The sequence below is a fragment of the Podarcis bocagei genome (genome assembly GCF_964188305.1).
Source record: "Podarcis bocagei genome assembly, chromosome: 15".
Lineage (NCBI taxonomy): Eukaryota > Metazoa > Chordata > Lepidosauria > Squamata > Lacertidae > Podarcis > Podarcis bocagei.
The window spans coordinates 37,828,493-37,850,250 of NC_138141.1; the positions used below are offsets into that span (position 1 = coordinate 37,828,493).

A 21,758-nucleotide genomic window follows, 5' to 3' on the forward strand; every position below is an offset into this window, starting at 1 on the left:
CTTTGAACCACGTTTTCTGGTGCTGGTTGCTGGCTTGTCAGTTTGGGCATCACACCCAACCATAATTATGGGGGGGGGGCATGTGTTTCTGCAGAATTTAGCGGGGGGTAGGCAAAATTAAATGCTGAAAGGTGGGAGTAGGCTAGTTTCTCACCAAAATAAACAAAAGTGCCTCATATCTCAGGCTCTACAAATGCTCCTTTAAAAAACTATTAAAACTGGAGATTATGGTTTGTTCTCAGACGGTGAGAAACTGTCCCTTTCTCCCTCTGCGGATGCCCATTAAACACTGACTTATGTTTTTCAAATTTTCAAGGAGAAAGCACTTGCTAATGCACTTTTTTATATATATCTTACCTAGGTAAGACCTGTGGAGACAAAAGTAATTTGTATGGGTGAGGGTATTTTGCAGTGCCATTTTTCTAGAAAAAGAAGTGCCAGAACTCACCATGAACACCTTGTTCTCTTATAATGGTGATGGCGCCCACCTGAGAGGTGCTGGAACTGAGTTCTGGCTGAAAAAAAGCCCTGGTGTTTTATACCTGTTCTGGCACTGCAGTTTCACTGCACCGCACTGCGGTCTACTGGGGAGACCTGCTGTCCAGAGCAGGTACAAAAATCTTAGTTGCTGTACACATGCTATCCCTTGGCCGATCGCTCCCTGGAATTGGTTAAACTTCGGTTTCCAGCATCTGTCTGGTGGGTGCCATGTTGGGAAAGCCTGCCTTAGGCTTGCGTCAATGGGTTTCCTTGATCCACTGTGACTGTGCACCCTCCTGCCTTGCTCATAGTGTCCTTTGACCGAGGGGGTGACTTTGGGATTTGTTTCTGTAGACGTGCCCATTTGAAAGAATGCTTTGAAACCCTTAAGCGGAACATCCCCAACGTCGACGACAAGAAAACCTCAAACCTCAGCGTCCTAAGGAGTGCCTTGAGATATATCCAGGTAGGGGCCAGAAAAAAGATATGTGTATGTATGTGTGCTTATTTCATTCATGGCTAGTTCTTTTCATATATGCCTTCCTGAACCTTCAGATTACCATTGCAGGCTGTTCTCCACATTTCCCCACCCATTGAGGTGAGGCTGGGGATTATTAAGGACGGGGTCTTCTCTGTGGTGGCACCCTGATTGTGCATGGTTTTCACCAGTGAGGCCCACATGGTGCCTTTGTTAGAATCTTTTGGGCATCAGGTGCCCAATTCTCCCAGGCCTTTTAGGGCATTTCAGTTCTTGGAAATATTTTAATTCCTTCCTTCCTCCTCCTCAAACCCCCCCCCCCAGTCTCTGTGCTGGATTTTGTCCTGAAATTGCTGTTTTCCTTCATCTTATGCTGCTTTGTGATAGTTTGGTGCTGGTTTATGTGTTTTTGATCTGGTTATTTTCCTCAGTTACACTTGTATTACTGTTGGTGTTCCAATCTGGGGGGGGGGGGGTGTTGCTTTGCTTGTCCCTGCTCTTACATGTGGGGAACAAACCACAATTCCAGTTGTGAACACAATGCTGAGCCAAGGCCTGTGATTTATGTCCTCGGGTGGTGCTGTGGGTTAAACCACAGAGCCTAGGATTTGCCAATCAGAAGGTCGGCGGTTCGAATCCCCGTGACGGCGTGAGCTCCCGTTGATTGGTCCCTGCTCCTGCCAACCTAGCAGTTCGAAAGCACGTCAGAGTGCAAGTAGATAAATAGGTACCACTCTGGCGGGAAGGTAAACGGCGTTTCCGTGCGCTGCTCTGGTTCGTCAGAAGCGGCTTAGTCGTGCTGGCCACATGACCTGGAAGCTGTACGCTGGCTCCCTCGGCCAATAAAGCGAGATGAGTGCCGCAACCCCAGAGTCGGTCACAACTGGACCTAATGGTCATGGGTCTTACCCCCACCCCACTCAATAACGGAGAAGCAAAGCAGCCCAGGTTGGCATATTTGCAGCAAGCCGTTAACTGTGGTTTACTGTAATGTGGAAACTGAGTCTCTGAGATGCCTCCTAACTATGGTTTATCCATTTAGACACTGCTAAACGGTAGATGGTATAAACCATTGGTTTGCAAACCCTGCTTCAAACCATTGCTGCTGATCAAGAAAGATGGTTTAAGCTTTCTTCACCATCGTCTGGGGGTGATGCCTAAATTCTGCCACATCTATGCACATCCAGACATGCATGTTTTTGTTAACGTTGCCAGGTTGCTGTTCTGCTTTCTGATACATTGAGTTGGATTTAACCACGGACAAACCCACCGAGAGATTCCGTGGTGGTGAATCCTCCTAAAAGTTTGGGGTGTTGTTGTTTTTTTTGCAGGGGGCAGTGTGTTTGGAGAGGGTAGGTGGCTGGTGGCTGAGTCTGTGCTGTGGTCTAGCTGATGAAGTCCTATGGGAATGAGTCAGAGGGCAGACGAGGGTCCCAGCTCATGCTTGATGGAAAAAGCCGAGCATTGGGATTGTACTATAGTAGGCAGCACTGTTGGTGTTGGGGAACATGCCCATTTCATTCTTGGAGCAAGGATATGCAGTGCTCATCTACTGCAGCGGTTCATTGCAGCTTGTGCATGGTCTTAGAAACTGCTGTCCATGCCACCTGTCCTGGGAGAGCTGCTAGAGGTGACTGCAGGACCAGCAAGGTGTTTCCTGCCTCTCTGGCCAACTTCCCGCTGTTGACAGCATCTTCCTGTTTCTTGGGGGGTGGGCGGCTTCCTGTCTGCTTTGGTTTGGACGCTCCATTTTCTAACTGGGAGCACAGGGAGCTGACGTGAGAACCTTCCTTCAAAAATTGGGGGTTGTTTCCATGCAGTTGCAGTTGCAGATGGTAAGGCTGCGTTTTATTCCACTTTCCGGGGCAGTAATACTTCTGGATTCCAGTTGCTAGAAACTCACAGGTGAGCAGAGTGCTGTTGTTGCTTGCAGGATTTCTCTAGGCATCCGGTTGGCTGCTATCAGAACTGGATGGGTCATTGGCCTCATCTGGCAGCTCCCTTCTTATGTTCTTACGTATTATCAAATGGAGAAACGTCTGTGGTTGGCAAGCAGGCATCCTGCACTGAAGTGTTGGTGTGGGAGTGGACATCCTAAAAGGAAGATATGGGAATGACATCTCTTCTATTGGCCCAGCGTGGCAGCAAACATTTGTGAACCCCAGATGTTGTTGGGAGCCCCAAATCCTATCCATCCTAGCCAGCATGGCTGATGGCCGAGGATTATTGGTGATTAATATCTTTTGAGTTTTTATAGACTTTGCCTTTATCACCTTTAATACTTGGGATAAATGCCTTAATCTGCTTTTGTTTTAAATGATTGGACATTTTTTTTTTTCTGGTCTTTCACCACTCTCCCAGTATTTCTGTCTTACACAGGCGAGCATAAATTCTTATTTGCCGGGACAGTGTATTATTTAGTTCAAATATCCTTTTTGTGTTTCCTTATCTATCGTGGTGGTTGGATTCTTGACCATTTGAGCCGCAAGATCTTTAAGTTCTTCTTTCAACAGTTCCCCCCTCCCTTTAATTCTTTATTTTTATACGACGGGTATGCAGTAATTTGACCACAGAGATATGCTTTAGATGCTTCCCATTCAACTATTCAGGCAGAGGTTTATGGGGCTTGTAGTCCAGCCACAGGTTCTGCTCTCACCAAAGGTTGACCTAAAAGAGAAGTTGCTGTGCTAGGTGGTCTTTTTCTTGCTGCGATCCTGCAGGACTCTTCTCCCATTGTGGGGTCAAGCAGGGGGGGGCTGCACTGCAGTGGAGGCAGACCATTATCGTTCTGGCTTGATACCCAGCTGCTTCTTATAACCAGGGGAAACTCCAGGTGGGAAGTGGAGGTCCATAAATGCCAATGGAAAGCAGAGGATGCAATCTGTTCCTCTCCCTGTTGCACTAGGGAGCAGAACTCACAGTTTTGACGTCATAGGCCTGGATGCTGCAGGCACTGCAAACCAGCACGTTCCATGAATGTAGATTTCCATCACTGGGCAACTGCCAGTCCCTCATAGGGCTCTTTTAGACTATGTGAATCCCCTTGTGAATGTATATTTTGGTCTCTCTCCCTGCCCCAGCTAGCTGGCTGTTCCGAAAATGTTGGTGCCGTCCTTTACTGTGCTTGCATCTCATCCTCCTTTCCCAGCTGTGACAATCAGCATCTTACTATTCCCCCAACGGCGACGGAGCTCTCTCTCTCTCTCTCTCTCTCTCTCTACTGGAGATGAGCAGTAGAGAAAATCGGAGCCGGTGTCCTCAGATGCCTAGCAGACGTAATCCACGTGTTCAGCAAGCCAAAATATAATCCTTGCAGCAGCAAAAGCCATTTTCCATTCCCCCCGCCTCCTCCAACCCCCTTTGCTTTTCCATCATCCAGTTTCGGCTCGTTTCCGCATCGCAGGGGATGAAGCCAAATTCCTTGCGATGTGCAGCCTCGTAATTTTAGGTTGTGAGCCCCAAGTATTCCTCAAGGAACTGGGGGCAGGGGACACACGACAAGAGCTTTGTTTGGGAGTTCATCCGTTGGTCACGGAGATAGCAATCGCTAGTCAAATCTTCTAGACAGCTACCGTTCCCTGTAGCTGAAGGGAGGGGCGGCCCCTTTCAGCACTGGTTTCTTCCTGCTGACTGGGCACTGGGCTTTGGAAAGAGGGGAAAAGGCAGCAGTTTCTGCATGTGCTGTAGAGGGAAGTGAGGGGCAGATGGGGCTCATCCATCTGGAAAGGGAGCCCACCTAGGAGAAGGAAAACTCTGATCCTAAACCTCCACTGCCTTACGGCGATACTCATTTGTGAGAAAGCCTTCGGGAGCAAACTCTGAGGAAAAACCCATACCTTCTGTCTTGTGGGGAGAAGAAAAGGCTAAGGAAACCCTACACCAATCTGAAGAGGAGTCCCTAAGACAGTTGCACACCTCCTTCCAGCAATTCCTGCAGCCAAGCCAGTGCCAAACATACTGCTCTGCGTTCCTTTGGACCACGTCAGCGAGTCTGAGAGGGGTGTCTTGTTGTCTGGACAGCCCAGGACCTATATATGCACTACTCAGGCTTGCACCCTGGAGAAGTCACTTTGCTGCTGCTAATGCAGCAGAAACAACACGGGAGCAGTTAATGTTTTACCGGTTTCTGCAGCCACAGCCGGCGCTGTGATTTTCCGGCGGTTTGACTTCACCCCCAGAGGCTCACTCCATTGTCTCTTGAGACAGATGGAGGCCAATCACATGTGCACAGGCTGTGGTGCTGCTGGGTGAATTCTGATTTCTGAGAATCTCGAGCTTTCTATAGAGCTCCAAAAGTTCCTAGCCCTTATGGCTGTGACAGTATTGCTGTGGCTGCTAACTGACCATCCTTCTGTTAAACGGATGACTGTGTTAGATTAATGGTGATTCATCAGCAGGCACTCTTAGAGGGAGATGGTCTCTCATGATAGCAAGGAATATTTTCTCTCTCACTTTTGGAATGTGCTACCCATCAGAGCTTGGGGAAAAGGTGTGTCCTCATTCTCATGATATAGTCAGCATGAGGGAACACACGTCTTGTACACATTTGCTTGATCATGTGCGCTTTGCTCTTACACATGTTTGTGCAGAGCTCCTTTTAGACTGGGAACTCTTTTTTCCAGGGTTTCCAGTTGCAGTTTATTTATTTATTTTCCAAAATTTATATTAAATTTTCTGTTTTACATTTTAGAATATTCATTTAAACAACCTTAAAATATCAATGACTTCATTTCTCCTCTTTCCATGGTTCATTTTGCATAACATAAATCCAGGCATATTCTGTATAAAATAAACCATTCAGTATTCCATTACTACATCCATAAAAACTTATTTACACTGTTGAATTTATCTTAATGCTGCCCACGTTTTCAAAAATACACAATTTCCTCCCATATATTCATAAACATTTTCCAATTTTCTTTTAACAAATGTTCTTCTTGTTCTCTTATTCTATATGTTAGATCCGCAAACTGCACATATCCCATCAGTTTAAGTTGCCATTCTTCCTTAGTTGGGACTTTGCTCGTTTTCCATATTAGGGCTAATGAAACGCCAGTTGCAGTTTAGAGATCCCTAGGCGCTCACAGTTGTAGACTTGGAAACAGCAGCTTGTTTGTGTGTTTGTGTGTTCACTGGGATCAGGACCCACAGGGAAAGGGTTTACCCCCACCCCCAATGTGCCCCAGTTCTAACTCATCTCCTCCCAATTCCACGGCTGTTATTTTCAGGGTTTTAAAAAATGTGTTAGATGCCTATATAACTTTAACACATTGTCTAGTTTGGCCCTCAGAATTCCAAAGAGATCGCTAAAGAAGATTCCCCCAACAATCAAAGGTAGCACTTCATTAACCTGCTACCCTTTATCCCTTTTACAGCTAGCAAAACACCGAAGAACTTACGCAAAATAATACAAAATAAAAGATGCAAAAAGAGAGAGCGCTCATGTACAAACGTGCAAACTGCTTGGCTTTTCTGGAGAAGCGCTTTGAATGTGCCTGGGCACAGTAGGCTTAGTTTTATTTTTGTTTAGCACCGCACCTGCACCATCTCTACCTAATGCCAAAAACACATCGTTGTTCTTTACGTGGTGTTAGGAGGACACCCCACATCCTGTAAAGAAAAGCTGTCCCCAAAGCACAACTAAGTCAGGGCTTCCAAAACTGTGGCCTGCGACATTCACTCAGGTGCGTGGCGGGTCTGCGAGGAGCAGCAGGAGCTGTGCACAAAAACGGGTGCCGTGGCTGCTCCGTGGCAGCCCCCCCCCCATAGGTGAGCAGGATGAACCAGGAGTGACCGGAGGAGACAGAGGCACTGGGAAGGAGTGGAGAGGATCGGCGGCGAAGTTAATGGGAGGCTAGAATTAAGATGTTAAATGTTGATTTAACGCAGCATTTAGCACAGTGCCTTGCGGTTGCCCAAACAGGCAGAAATGTTACTGAGAGGGCCTTCAAAACTCTCAGGAATTTTAAAGTAGAAGGTTTGGGAGCCACTGTACTAAGATAATCTCTGGGTGAAGGATAAAATGTTCCCGCTGCCTCTTGTTTTGTTTTGGGTTCTGGCTAAATTGCTGCCCGCCTTGCCGTTTGGAGGTGCCCGTCTGAGATTTCGCTAGCATGTGAGCAGAGACGACCAAGTTCCAAGGCTGTTTGTGAGCTTCCTGGAATCATCTGGGCTGACCACTGCCGGAAACTTGTATACAGGCATAGGCAGACCTTTGGTCTGATAACAGCTGGGCTCCTAACTCTGTGTGTGTGTGTGTGTGTGTGTGTGTGTGTGTGCAGAGATGCGTAAATGTTGGGAGAAGTCCGGCCAGCCAGCCAAGTTGAAGATCAGGTACAAAAACCAGATTCTCTGTGGACTGCAGGTGGGGTGTTTGTGTTTGCCTTTGTGCTTGGTCTTGCACGTAGAAAACCAGCATGGAAGCTCATGCTTCCTGGCCTGCTAGTTTTCTTGTATGCAAAGAGGTGCCCACCACCAGAAGGGATCCGCTCCAGGAACAGACTCCCCCCTCCCGCCCCGACTCAGTCTAAGACAGGTTTGTCAGCAAAATCTTCTGAGTCAGAGTTTAGCAGCTGGAAGTGAGGACTTTGGATCTCTCTTTCTCCCTACGAAGGCGGGGTCCAGAGAGCAGGAGCACGGAATGCAGTTGCATTTTCAAACCACGACCCACTTTTCCTCTCTTGCCCCTGTTATAGTGAGACGGAGCCCCAGGGCTGGGAAATTCAGCCAAATGATACCCCCCCTCTGCCCGTGAAAGATCCAGCAGCATGCAGCCATTGGTTCTCTCATCCCACATCTTTGCATGTGTCAGCCTGATAGAAGAACATATGGAGAGCCCTGCTGGATGAGCCATAGAGCCTAGTCTAGTCTAGCATCCTGTCTCCACAGTGGTCAGCCAGATGACCAAAGGGGAGACCTGCGAGCAGGACCTGAGCGCAACAGCATTCTCCCTCTTGTGGTTTCCAGCAACTGGTATTCAGAAGCGCACTGCCTCCAACGATGGAGGTAGAACAGAGACATCAGGGTTAGCGGCCATGAGCAGCCTCATTCTCTGACCCTCTTTTGAAGCCCATCTGAGTGGGTGCCCTTCAGTGCCTCTGGCGGGAGCAGATTCCATAGTTTCAATATGCACTGTGATGGCGTGCTTTCTCTGTGTGTCTTGAGCCTCTCAGTCTGTGGTTATGAACCGTGTGTGTGTGTGTGCTGATTAGACGTGTAATGTGGACTCCTTTTGACACTTGGATAGAAGTGGCTGGACCACATTGAGGGCAGGTTGCCCCGTTGTTCTCCCTGTGTCTCGTTCTCCCTGCGTTTTGAGTCGAAATCTCCCCACTGGGCCTCTTTTTTTTACGAGCGCTTTAAACCTTTCCGTTTGCCAAGCTTTTTTGCGAAAGGCCAGGCTGTCCCTCACTGTGAGCGCGTGTCGTAAATAAATACCACTGACTGCACCTGGTTGGGAAAAATTCCCCCTCCCGGTTGCCTAGGTGTTCACTTTGCAAGCTTTACTCTGGTTCCTAACATTGGAACCGAGAAAACGGGGGCTTCCTTTGCATTCGGTTCTGCTGCCGTTTGTTGTGTACGCTGCGTCTGGGCCCAGGAGCCCCCCAGGACTGATGTCCGGAGCCCCCCAAGGAGTGGGTCTGCAGCTTTGCACTCTCTCTCCCCTCCACCCTTTCCAGAATTGGCGATTAAGTGGTACCCCCGGCACTTTGCCATGTGCTTCTTCTCTGCATGCGCTCAGGATTCCTGGTTCTGATCTAAGCTGCATTCTGCTCTTGGAAAGGGATAGGGAGATGCCCAGAGAACGGGAGGTGCGTGTGCATGTCATCATCCACCCCCCCCCCCCGCCTTGAGGCCAAAGGTCACGGCAACTGTGTGGCTTCCCCCCACTGGTCTTCCTCCTCCTCTGCTCCTCCTCTGCTCTGTTCCCGCCAGCTCGTCCACGTGTACAGAGAGCACATGGCCGGCCCCAGCCGAGTGACGTCACCAGGGCTGCCCGCCCAGACAGGAATGCGAGCTGGAACAAGCCAAGCTGGAACAAGCCGCGCGAGGTTACCCGTGCAGCTGCGGCCTGCAGGAAGGAGGGAGGGAGCAATGCCTGCCTGTTCCCCTGGCCGATGGGTGGGGTGCCTAGCCAGGGATTGCAGCTTGTGCAACCAGCTGCTGCTGCTGCTGCCGCTGCTGCCGCTGAATGCTGCCAGCAGCCTCCTGATTTCCTCCCCTCCCTTTTCTTTTCAATGCGCCTGCCTGGAAAACCGCAAACAGCAGGGAAGGTAGGAAGCGGCCTTCTACCGTCTGCGGAGCTCAGTATGGCCTGCCCTACACTGGCTGGCAGCCGCTCTCCAGGGTAATCAGGCGGGGGTTTTGCCCGGAGGGGAGAAGCAAGAACCGCACCCAGGTTTCCTAAAGGGAGGTTTGCTCTTTTAAAAAATAAAACACAATCCGTCCCAGTTTCCTTGGAATAGAGCAGGGAGTACAATCCAGCTCCCATGTTGACCTCTTAATTCCAGCATAGGGTTTTACAGCCCGTGTGTCTAAGGGTGCAGTCCAGTGCATGTTTACTTGGGAGTAGGGCATACTGAATGGAAGGGGCTTACTCCCTTCCAAATGGGCATGCGTAGTTAGGAGCAGTTTGCAAAACTCTCTGTGTGGGTTTGGAAAGTTTTGGTTCAGGCCCATAGCCTTTTCTTCCCCTTTGATTTCATCTTTTTATGTACATAGATAAGTCAGAGAACCATTCCTCATCCAATATATCCCCCCTGCAAAACCCTTGGCTTCATTTTTCTCCCCTTTCCTTCATTTATTCTCTCCTCCCGCCCAAAAAAATTGCAATAAATCTTTTGAGAGCAACAATTACACTTTATATCCTCCAACTTTTCTCCAAGGTGCTGTAGGTACTCTCCTAGTTCTCTGACTTGTCTCTGTCAGGTAGGCTAGGCTTGAGAGGCAATGATTGGACCAAAGATCAGTTAGTGAGGCTCATGGCTGGATTTGAACTCAGGTCTCCCAGGTCCTGGTCTTTCAGACTAACCGCTACTTAAATCTTGTTGAATGAAAGCATCAATATTACACAGAGAGAGAGAGAGGGAGAGAGAAAGACGCACACGTCTTTTAATTAAGACTGCTTTTCAGGCAAAATGGTATAAAAAAGCTGGCCTGCTTATTTTCAACCCTAAACCACCACCAAATAGCTGCTGTGGTTTATACATGTCTAGACGCTTTAGTCTGCGATTTGGGGGCTCAGTTCCCGCCCCCTCGCACACTCAGGTCTTGGACTTTGCTTGCTGAGCGGTGAAAAAAGAGCACTCTGCGTGTGTTCAGAAATTTCTCATCCTCCAACACTGAGCCCCAGTGTTTAGTTTTGACTCTGCACCTCTGTTCTGCCTAATGGCCTTTAGTGGTTCTTAAAAGGATTAGTGCTGTTTTAATACAACCATTAAAAAAAAAAAGTTCCTGGCCGACTTGGGACTGCCAAATACATATTTTTCAAAGTCTGGGTTTTAAAACCAAAACCATCTTCATGTACATACTCTCTCTGGGTTCATTTTGCTGCTGTTTTTATTTTATCCCCAATGTTTTAGTTATTCTGAACCTAAAGTCTTGAGGATTTGGAGAGCAATAGACCAAGGATGGGGAACATCTGTAGCCCTCCAGATGTTGTTGGACTCCAACTCCCATCAGCCCCTGCCAGCCCGGCCAGAGTCCAGGGATGATGGGAGCTGGAGTCCAGGACTGGCCACAGGCCCCTCACCTCTGCAATAGAAGAAGTGAAAGGGGTGAGATGGGAGTTGTTTTTGCTGTCACTTATACTTGCTCCTTTTTTGTGAATCAAACCCCACATGCTCTAGTGTCTAGCTTTGCTTTGAAAGCTTATACAGTGGTACCTCGGGTTAAGAACTTAATTTGTTCCAGAGATCCGTTCTTAACCTGAGGCGCGCTTTCGCTAATGGGGCCTCCTGCTGCCGCTGCGCCGCTGGCGCGCAATTTCCATTCTTATCCTGGGGCAAAGTTCTTAACCTGGAGCAACCACTTCTTGGTTAGCGGAGTTTGTAACCCGAAGCGTCTGTAACCTGAGGTACCACTGTATAAGGGCATTTATTACTTCCCTTCCTTGCCGCACGTTTTAATTTTGAAAGCCGTTGGATTATTTCTTTTAGCTATAATGGTAAGTGTAGCTCATTATACTAATGACTCCCAACAACTGCAGTTGGGCCATGTGCGTAGGAACGAAAATAAGTAATAAAGCAACAGTAACAATATTGATAGCAATCGAAAAAGCTTTTTCTCTGAAAGGGAAGACTGGTGATTACTACAGTGGAAACCTTTGCAAAATCATGTGGTTGAGCAGAAATCTCTCGATTGTGCAGTTTTAAGTACCCTACCCCCTTCCTCCCACCCCCAAGTGCCTGGGTGCAATCAGCAGTGTGACCTGTACAAGCGTCTGCTGGTAAATGGACTTTATGCAGCCCCTTGGAATGTCTGCTATGAGGAGTATGAGCTTAGCTTGGTTAATTTGCAAGAGGTAGCACACACTGCCCTGGGAGAGGGGGGGTGGGCAGAGGGGCTGTGCAAGGCACTGAAGTCAAATCAAAATAGTTTCTCCCCCCCCCTCCCCTGTGTGTTTTCCCCGCTTTCTACACCTGAGTAGACAGTTTGCAGCTGGCAGACCGCATATTGCACCCAAAGCTTTAGTTACGCGGCTTGCAGCTTCTTGTTAGAATCCTAGCTTTGAGTTATTTTTTTTTTAAGCTTCTAGTCCTTATTGCCCAAGAAAGAATTTTGAAAACGTAGTGTCGTATTGTGTCCACTGAGCCATTGAAACTTGAACCACATGGCGCTTTTCTACTATTTTCCTCCCTTTCCCTTTCTTCTAAAAAAACATCTGTGTCTAACACCGTTGCTTTGTGCATTACATTGCTCCTACATTACTCAGTACCTTAATATCCTAAGGACCGCCTCTCCCCATACAAACTGACCCAGATCCTGCACTTGTCATCTCTGTGTCCCCTCTCCCAGAGAGGTTCGGAGGTGGCAACAAGAGAACAGGCCTTTTCTGTGGTGGCTCCCTGATTGTGGCATGCTCTCCCCAGAGAGGCCCACCTGGCGCCATCATGTCTTTAGGCACCAGGCAAAAACATTACTCTTTGCCCAGGCCTATGGCTGTTAAATAGTCTATGGCCTGTAAAAATGTGGGGAAGAGGAGTGTTATTATGAGTATTATGATGATTACAGTGGTTTATTATTAGGCTGCCTGTCTGGAGTAGTTTCAGGATTTCCCCATCTACCCCACCTCTGCACTGAAGAATTCTTTTGGCTTTTCAATGTCACAAGGACTAGAAACTTGGTGGCCTTTCTGTGAACGCACATGAAAGCTGTGGTCATTGGAAGTCTCTGGAACCTTTTTGTTTCCCATGCCCTAGCCTTATGTTGACACCTTTTTAGCTTACGGTTGGTGACTGGGCAGCAGAATTCTTGTCCCGCGAAAAGCTTTGTTCTAAGAACAGCTCTTTGAGCAAGGAGGGGGAGAGAGCTGATTAAGGTCACAGGCAAAACCAAACGCCTGCTTTCTTTAAATAGCTCGGTTACGGAATAGGGATCCTTCATGAGCTTAATAATGAATGCCTGTATTCTAGGCCTTATCTCCACAGTACAGTCATACCATGGGTTGAAGTAGCTTCAGGTTGAGCGTTTTCGGGTTGCGCTCCGTGGCGACCCAGAAGTAACAGAGCGCGTTACTTTCGGGTTTCGGCGCATGCGGAGATGCTCAAAATGACATGCGTGGAAGCAGCAAATCGCGACCTGCGCAGACGCGGGTTGCGTTCGCTTCAGGATGCGAATGGGGCTCCGGAACGGATCCCGTTCGCATCCTGAGGTACCACTGTACATTTAAAGCACAGTTCTTTCACTTTAAACAGTCATGGCTTCCCCCTAAGAGTTCTGGGAAATGCTGAGATTTGTTAGAAGACCCCTTTCCCCCCTACCAGAGTTCCCTAGGGAGAGTTGAGGAGTTGAGTTTATTTAATTTGCATTCCACTTACCCAACAGCAATCATTGCGCTCAAAACGGCTCGCAATAATCCCAAATCATAGTGTTAAAAGACAACAAACATGGCCGTAACTTTAACAATTAATGCAATTCAGTAAAGTCAGTAGTACCCCAGCACTGCCACGAGTGGAAGCCTCATTCACTGTACCTGAATTATCGACACCTACATGAAACTATACATTTAAAAAGCATTTTAAATGGGTGGGCAAGGCCATTGAGTTAGTGGTGGTTGGAGGAAAAGAATTATCTAGACCCATTTCAGTCTGGCTTCAGACCTAGATTCAAAACCTAAAGAGCCTTGATGCCCTGGCTTGGTGACCTTTGCATCACTTCTGCCCTTCCATGTCTTTGGAATCCAGTGCTGTGTAAGCATCTTATTGTAGAATTGAAAGGGACACCAGGGGGTCATCTAGTCCAACCCCCTGCAGTGCCGGAATCTCAGCTAAAGCGTCCCAAGACAGTTGGCCATCCAAGCTCTGCTTAAGAAACCTCCAAGGAAGGGGGAGAGTCCACAGCCTCCCAAGGGAGACCCTTAGTCAGAATCTCCTTCCCATTGGCTCAAGTCCTACCCTCCAGAGCAGGAGAAAACAAGCTGCTTCTGAAACTGCAGTCCCCAGGATTCTGCTTTTTTGGGGGGTGCTGAAGCCAGTGAGCGGTACCGGTTAGGGCATGGGTAGGCAAACTAAGGCCCGGGGGCCGGATGCGGCCCAATCGCCTTCTAAATCCAGCCCGCAGACTGTCCAGGAACCAGGTAGAATGTGTCCTTTTATTTGAAACGCATCTCTGGGTTATTTGTGGGGCATAGGAATTGTTCATTTCCTCCCCAAAATATAGTCCAGCCTCACAAGGTCTGTGGGACAGTGGACTGTCCCCCTGCTGAAAGAGTTTGCTGACCCCTGGGTCAGGGCGCTGGACTAGGCCCCGGGAGACCAGCGTTCGAATCCTTACTCAACCATGAAGCTCACGGGGTGACCATGAGCCAGTTGATGTCTCTCAGCCTAAAACCAACCGCACAGGGTTGTCGTAAGGTGGGGGGGGGGACTGTCTTCACCACTTTACGTGACCCCCTTGGAGGAAAGATATAAAAGAAATCAACAAGTCCAGGGCTGTCTAAAGGGGCAACGCCGTGCTTTAGATGTATGGGGCAGCTGCGGCCATGATCGAAGGAAGATTTGGAGGGCCATAAGTAGCACGTTCCCCCCCCCCACGACCACTGAGCTCTGCAAGGGGAAATGCTGAGACTAAATGTGGGGGGGGGGGAGCTGACAGCATCGCCCTCTGGGCTGGCTGCAAGGAAGGAGACAGGCAGGTGGATGATATTGCATGCTGGAAGCAAATGAAGGCTGGTGCAGAGGCTCCCCCTTTCTCTCTCTCCACTTCTCGTGTTTCAGAAAACTCCGATTCTAGACCATACTCTATGCTTTCCTGCCTTTTAACTGGCCGGCACACTTAATAGCCCGGGAAAGTAGGTCAAGAGGACACTAGCAGTTTAGATTTCCATAAGCCTCTAAAGGGCGCCCTTGTGGACATTTCGTGGCAGAAGGAGGAAGGAAGGAAGAGGAGGAGGTTCCCAAGGACTGTGGTGGTGCTGCTATGTTAGTGGTTTGCTGGGAAAGAGGTTCTGGAAAATGGCCCGCCCCACCAGCATGGCTGAAAGCAAAAGAGGGGATTTTTTAGCCAGTATATAGCTTTGCTGGCCTTTCTCAAAATGCACCCAAGCCACATATTTGGACAGTGGACGCCCTGGAAGTCAGTGGGGTGGAGTGGTTAGGGCTTCAGGCTAGAAGCAAGGATGGCCCGGGTTTGAACTGCCACAAAGCTCACTGGGTGACTTGGGGTTAGTCATTTATCCCTTGGCTTGTGGTGAGGTTCACGTGAGAATGGGGGAAGAGAAATGTGTTTTTATTTACTGTATTTTTCAAAAGTAGCTACAAGACGCTGAAATGAATGCAATTGCTTTGGCCTCTCTCTGGTTTTGGCTGTTTGTGAGGAGCAGGCAAAAACCAGAAAGCAGAAACCATCAACATTCTTGCAACAGTTCCCCTTCTACACTTTCGGAAATGATTGTGGGGGAGCAAACATATCGTCAAACATTTTGTTCATCATTGTGAAAACAAACAAACTTCTTAATCCAAAAATATTTTAGTTTTTCAGGGGGATTGGAAAGTTTTTTTGGGGGGGGTTCCTTGGTTTTTTTGGGTGGGGCTTTAAATCTCAACCCAAAAATTTATCTCCATTCCTGACCTTAAAAAACCCTATTAGTGGTATCTAATACACTTGTTCCATTGGCATAAGGATTTGCGCAACAGAACTCCCATTTCCTCTGCATAAGTCCCACACCCTCCCTGAATCCTCTCTGGGGGTTTGGGGGAATCCCCCATATCAGTTTTAGGGAGGGAGGAAGAGAGTGGAGAATTCTTGCGCAAGCATAAATCGTCATGCTAAGAGAACAAGCTACCTGGTGCTGCATTGGCTACAACTATTCAACTTTTATTCTTGTTTATTTGGGTGTTTTTTTTCGTTTCCACGTCCATCTGTGTGCATGCAGCTTCGCCCCGAGGAGCTTACAATCTGAAGTGCGACCTGGGAAGCAGAGGGAGGAATAAACGGGGAAAAGAAGCATGTGGTCATTTTAATAGCAAGCGCCACTAAAAATGGGCCAGGGGGTTCTTTATCCCTATGTAGGAAAGTGTAATCCTGTCTTGAGGCACAGAGGAGAGTAGACTTGTAGAGCTCATGAGCATCACCTCGTCCAAGTGCGGGAACCTCTGGGTCTCCAGCTGTTGCTGAACTACAACTCCCATCATACCCAGCAAGCATGGCCAGTGGCCAGGGATTATGGGAGGTGTAGTTCAGTGACATCAGGGCGGCCAAAGGCCACACCTGACATAGCAGGGGGACATCTGGTCGGCCACTGTGGAGAAAATGTCAGACTTTGGTCTGACCCAAGCAGGGCCCTTTGTAGCATGGTTTTTTTATATAGAGAGAGCAGTATGACATCATTGCTGAGGCAGCTTCAGAAATGGAATTCCTTTGCAGATTTTCATTTCGTTTTGTTAAATCGTCAAAAGCTTTTGTTGGCGGATCAGCCAATCAAAGCTTGTGACCTTTTGTGTGCAAGCATCTTCCATCTCCCTTAAGGTGCTGGTGTTATTTTAAAGCTCTGGCAAAATGCAGCACAATTGAGGTCCGATAATAGAGATATATAAGAGAGAGAGGAACTGGAATAGGCCGTGGCAGGTTGCCATGGAGATCACAGTCCTGACACTTTCTCTGTCACGGAAGCATTTCTAAGTGTGCTCCCCCCCCCCCCCCGGCCCTGGCCAGCCAAATGCATCAGCTACAAATCTCTTCTAACTCTGCTATGTTTATATTCCGTCAGTGTCTAGTGGAGGCGCAGGATTTTTTCACTTGCTTTCGGGTGTCAAGTGTGCAGAGAATATCACCTACCTCCCCTTCTCAAAAGAGAAGAGAAAACTTCTAGCCCGCTGCTGTTTTGTTTACATCCTGCTCTTTGACGGCGGTGATAACCAAATGTGCCGGCAGGCAAAACGAAAAATAAAATGCGATAAGCAACAATTACAGATCGTTAAAGGAGAATAACGAAGGCATTGATTGGAAAAAGCTGCTAGAGGCAGTGGTGTTACTTAACTAAGCCAGTTAAGAAACGCTTGAAAATATGTGGACATTGTTGTGAGAACTCTGAAACTGGGAGTGGCAGAAGGAAATAGGATTTCTGGTTGTTTTGAACCCAAAATGCTCTATGTGTGTGTGTGTGTCTCAGAGATAGCATTCTTCTTGGAATCTTTGCTGCAGAATAATATTTAATAAATACGTACATCTCTGGTGGTGCGTATGTTCAGCTGCAGCCTAGATCTCTACACACTGACGTTGTGATCCCTGCATTGCAGCGGGTTAAACTAGATGAGCTCTGAGGTCCTTTTCCAGCTGTACGGTTCTGTGACGCGGCAGAATGGGATGGCTGCAGATGAAGGGGAAGGAAATCGTGTTCCTACCCCACCCCCAGAGCTCTCTGTAAGCGGAAAACCTTTCTCCCTGGTGTGCTGGCTTTCTACTCCTGCACTCCTCATGGGAGCATAAAAAAATAAGTACAGGCAACTCCCCATTTAAGTGCTTTCAGTATGTGTGCAACCTCACACACATGCATCACTGTGAACCCGGAAGCCGCGTGAAAAGCCCCCCAGGAGCATGGAAATGGTGCAGAAACAGCGCCTAGCAATCCCACAAGCCTTTGCAAGTGTCCTCCCAGGAGCCCTTGTGCAGACCGCCACATAACTTAGGAGTTGCCTGTGAAAAATCCATGGCTCGTAGCTTCACCTCCAGTCGGCCGCGTGAGCAGGTTCCAGTTTGCTTTCTCATGGGGGTGTCTCAGAAGAGAACACGCGACCTGTGGTTGGAGAGCCCATCCTGCAATCATGCTCGGAAAGGCCTGCGCAGTCCCACCCCCAGCCATTCAAACCTGCACCAGCCACCCCGGTGTTGTCTAGCCTGGGTTCCCCCATCTCCGGCTTCTTTGCATGCTAATGACACCGTAGTGCAGAGATTCCCCCCCCCACCTACCCACCCCCCCCCCAATCGTATTTTCCAGTCTGTGGCTGGAGAATCAAGGGAAGGCACCTCTCTGCCATCGGCGCCACTGTCTGAAAGAGCCGGTTGCACGAAACGGTTGCTATGGCAACTCTAGCTTTCGTTACCTAGGAGACCGGCAGGGTTCCCCCCCCCCTCTTTATTTTACACATGCAGAATATGGAATGCAGGATATGCGCCTCTTTGCAGGCGCTGGGGCTCAATCCTGCGATGTTCTTGCGGTGGTGTTGCATTGTGGGACATGGCAATTCTAACCTGGGCTGCTGTGTTTTATCTGTCTTTATTTACCGTGTTATCATTTTATATCTATAAATAAATAGATAGATAGATAGATAGATAAATAGATAGATTATTGTCTGCTTTCCTTTATGTATTGTAGCCCACCTTGGTGTCTGTGTAGATGGAGGGCAGGTCATAAATATTTGAAATAACTAGATCATAATATATGGGGTTGGGATTTGGATGACTTGACCTTATTGGTGGTGGGCCATTCCCCCCCCCCCCAGCAATAGCCCTCTTGTATAATTCCTTTCTCGATTCCAATAGCAGCCTTTATTTATTTCGTTGACTTATAGCTGAGTTTGTGTGCTTCGTGACTGTGATTTTTTGCTTGATAAACAGAAGACTAGTCATGTTGCTAGACCTTATGAGGACTGTGGGATGGTGAAACCTCAACAAATGGTGCAGGTTGTGTGTGTCAGTGTTAGAATCTCAGATATATAAGCCAGGCACCAAATGGCTCCTTAAATCAGGGTGTTTTTTTTGTTGTTTAGTCGTGTCCGACTCTTTGTGACCCCATGGACCAGAGCATGCCATGCTTCCACTGCCTCCGATAGCTTGGTCAAACTCATGTTGGTAGCTTCAAGAACACTGTCCAACCATCTCATCCTCTGTCGTCCCCTTCTCCTTGTGCCCTCCATCTTTCCCAACATCAGGGTCTTTTCCAGGGAGTCTTCTCTTCTCGTGAGGTGGCCAAAGTATTGGAGCCTCAGCTTCAGGATCTGTCCTTCCAGTGAGCACTCAGGGCTGATTTCCTTAAGAATGGAGAGGTTTCATCTTCTTGCAGTCCATGGGACTCTCAAGAGTCTTCTCCAGCACCATAATTCAAAAGCACCAATTCTTCAGCGATCAGCCGCCTTTATGGTCCAGCTCTCACTTCCATACATCAAAATCAGGAAAATCAGGGTTACAGTCACCAAAATAGAATGCCTAGTTGCCATTTTTGGGCCAGGCGACTCAAAATTCATATTTGTGATATGATCTTTTGGTTCTTGAAATTCATTCTGATTGTGCAGATTTCAATGGATAGAGTTCTACAGGATGTGGTATTGTTCAAGATCTCAAGGGTCCCCAAACATGCACCTCCAGAGACATCAGGTGCCAAGATGGCACCCAGCATTTTCACTTGGTTGTAAAATGCGCCTGGTGGATTTTGAACATGGGTGTGGGTGGGTGTCAGGGAGAAAGAGAGAGAAATCTGACCAGATGTCTCGTTGCCGTTTACAGAGAGAATAAAACAAGAAAAGCCTCAGCAAAAAAACCCGTTAAAAACAACTACAGTGGTACCTTGGGTTACATATGCTTCAGGTTATATACGCTTCAGGTTACAGACTCCACTAACCCAGGAATAGTACCTTGGGTTAAGAACTTTGCTTCAGGATGAGAACAGATATCATGCTCCAGCGGCGCGGCAGCAGCAGGAGGCCCCATTAGCTAAAGTGGTGCTTCAGATTAAGAACAGTTTCAGGTTAAGAGCGGACCTCCAGAACGAATTAAGTATTTAACCCAAGGTACCACTGTATTTACAACATTAAAAAAAGTTAAAAGCAATAAACTAAACACAGATTAAAACATACATCAGCATTCTACATGTCTGGGTGGGCTTGTCTAATCAAAAATGTTTTTAGCAGGCACCAAAGACTACAGTGAAAGTGCCCACTTCAATAGGCAGGGAGTTCCACAGTATATAGGTGCTGGAACACTAAAAGATTGAGTTCTTACAAATGTAGAACAGGTATTCTGTGGCATCTGTAACGGTTCCAGTTCTGGTTGAGTGGGCATAATGTGAAATAAGGCGATCTTGCAGGTAAATTGGTCCCAATATGGCTGTGTGATGTGTTTCTCCCTGAGGTGCTGATTTTCTATCTGCAGAGAGGTCTTTATTTTCAAGCGAATGGATTCTTCTCGGTTACCGCCTGCAGCCTGAGATGACCCGGCCCTTTTATTCGGCCACCTTGGTCTCTGCAGCCCATGGAACGATTCGGTGGCTTGCGCCGCATGCTTCTACTCGAACGCTTATGAGCAAATTGCCGCTCCTTTTCTCCTCTTAAATAAGGCCTATTTTTTTAACCTCCCATTTGCAAATTGCACAGCGCAGCACTCTTCCAGAGGCGAGGCGCAGAGGGAAATTGCCCCCAGAGCTTTGTTTTCTTTACTTGGATGCAAGAACGAGCGACTTAATTACAGTCGGCTGTAAAATCTGGGAAATATTTGTACAGCGACAAATGTAGGCTGCTGTGTCCTAAATGCGGGCACGCGGTGGAGTAGTGACAGGGCGGGCCTTGCCTCAAATGCGCTTCTTGCAAGGGCGTTTAAACAAAGCGAGTCTTTCCAGGCGTCTGGTACTTTTAAACACACTCCTTGTGCGTCAAGGCCCCGGATTCAAATCCTTACTCGGCCCATAAAACTCACTGGGTGACCTTGGGGATGATAGTCACTGTCTCTGAGCTTCACCTACCTCGCAGAGGTGCTGTGAATATTTATTTATATTTCATAAAGTTTATACAGTGTTTGGTCGTTAAAAAATAAAATAAAATCCTCAAAGCGATTTACAAAAGATAAAACAGTAAAATCAAGAACAGTTCACAACCATACCTTAAGACACATGAAAGTTTTTTGTTGTTGTTTTTAAATGGATTAAAATTGCCATATTTTTTGCTCTATAAGACTCACTGTTTCCCTCCTAAAAAGTAAGGGGAAATGTGTGTGCGTCTTATGGAGCGAATGCAGGCTGCGCAGCTATCCCAGAAGCCAGAACAGCAAGAGGGATCATTGCTTTCGCTGCGCAGCGATCCCTCTTGTTGTTCTGGCTTCTGAGATTCAAAATATTTTTTTCCTTGTTTTTCTCCTCCAAAAACTAGGTGCGTCTTATGGTCTGGTGCGTCTTATGGAGCGAAAAATTCGGTGCCTCCGTTTTCTAAGCACCTGGGTAGGTTTGTCTGAAACAGGAATGTTTTTAACAGAGTACACTGATCTCAACAGGCAGGGAGTTCCAAAGTTTTGGCCATGCCAAATTAAATAGTCAAATTCTCACAGATGTGGAACAGGTGTTGATGTGGCACCTGCCATAGTGCCAGTTTTGCCGAGTGACGTGGCCAAATGGGGACATGAGGGGTAAGGCGATCTCATAGGTCAATTGGTCCCAAGTTGTCAGGGGCTTTATATCTAGCAACACCTTGAACTTGGCCCAGTAGTAAATCGGCAACCTGCATAGATTTCTGAGCACAGGCGTTATATGCTGATGAGGCCTCACTCCTTTCAGCAATCGTGCTGCAGCATTCTGCGCTAACTGCAGCTTCCGGGTCAAGCGTGAGGGAAGCCCCACATAGAGCGCATTGCAGTAATCCAGATTAAAGTGGGGGGAGGGGAAGAACCATCTAGATCTGCCATTGGCAAGCTGGTCCCCTGCACCTGTTTTTGGACTATGTCCCATCAGCTCCAGCTGTCTGATGCTGATGGGAGTTGTATTCCCCCCCCCCAAAAAAAGCTGGTGGGCACCGGGTTGGCGAAGGCTGACTCATGTCACCTTGAGCTCCTTTGGAGGAAAGGTGGGGTGACAATTTAATAAATAACTAGGGAGGTGGTGTGGTGTAGCTATTAGGGTACCATCAGCATATAATCTGAGAGAGCAGGGTTCGAATCCCCACTCAGCCAGGAAGCTCACTCAGTGACCTTCAGCCTAGTCACTGCCTCTCAGTCGAACCTGCTTCACAGGGTTGTCACAAAGATTAAATGAGTGGTTCCACCATGTACACTGCCTGCTCACCATGCATTTAAAGTACTATAATACAGCTTTAAACAGCCATGGCTTCCCCTGAAGGATTCTGGGAACTGTAGTTTGTTGAGGATGCTGGGAGTTCGTAGGAGT

At 47.9% G+C, this 21,758-nt stretch overlaps 1 protein-coding gene across 1 annotated transcript in view; it reads left to right on the forward strand.

Annotated features, from left to right (window-relative positions):
- The window catches only part of MNT (MAX network transcriptional repressor), a 62,950-nt gene that overhangs the window by 24,994 nt on the left and 16,198 nt on the right, over positions 1–21,758 (forward strand). Inside the window, exon 4 of the mRNA XM_081173026.1 lies at positions 835–946. Within this exon, the coding sequence (XP_081029152.1) occupies positions 835–946 (112 nt within the window). The remainder of the gene's footprint in view (positions 1–834; positions 947–21,758) is intronic.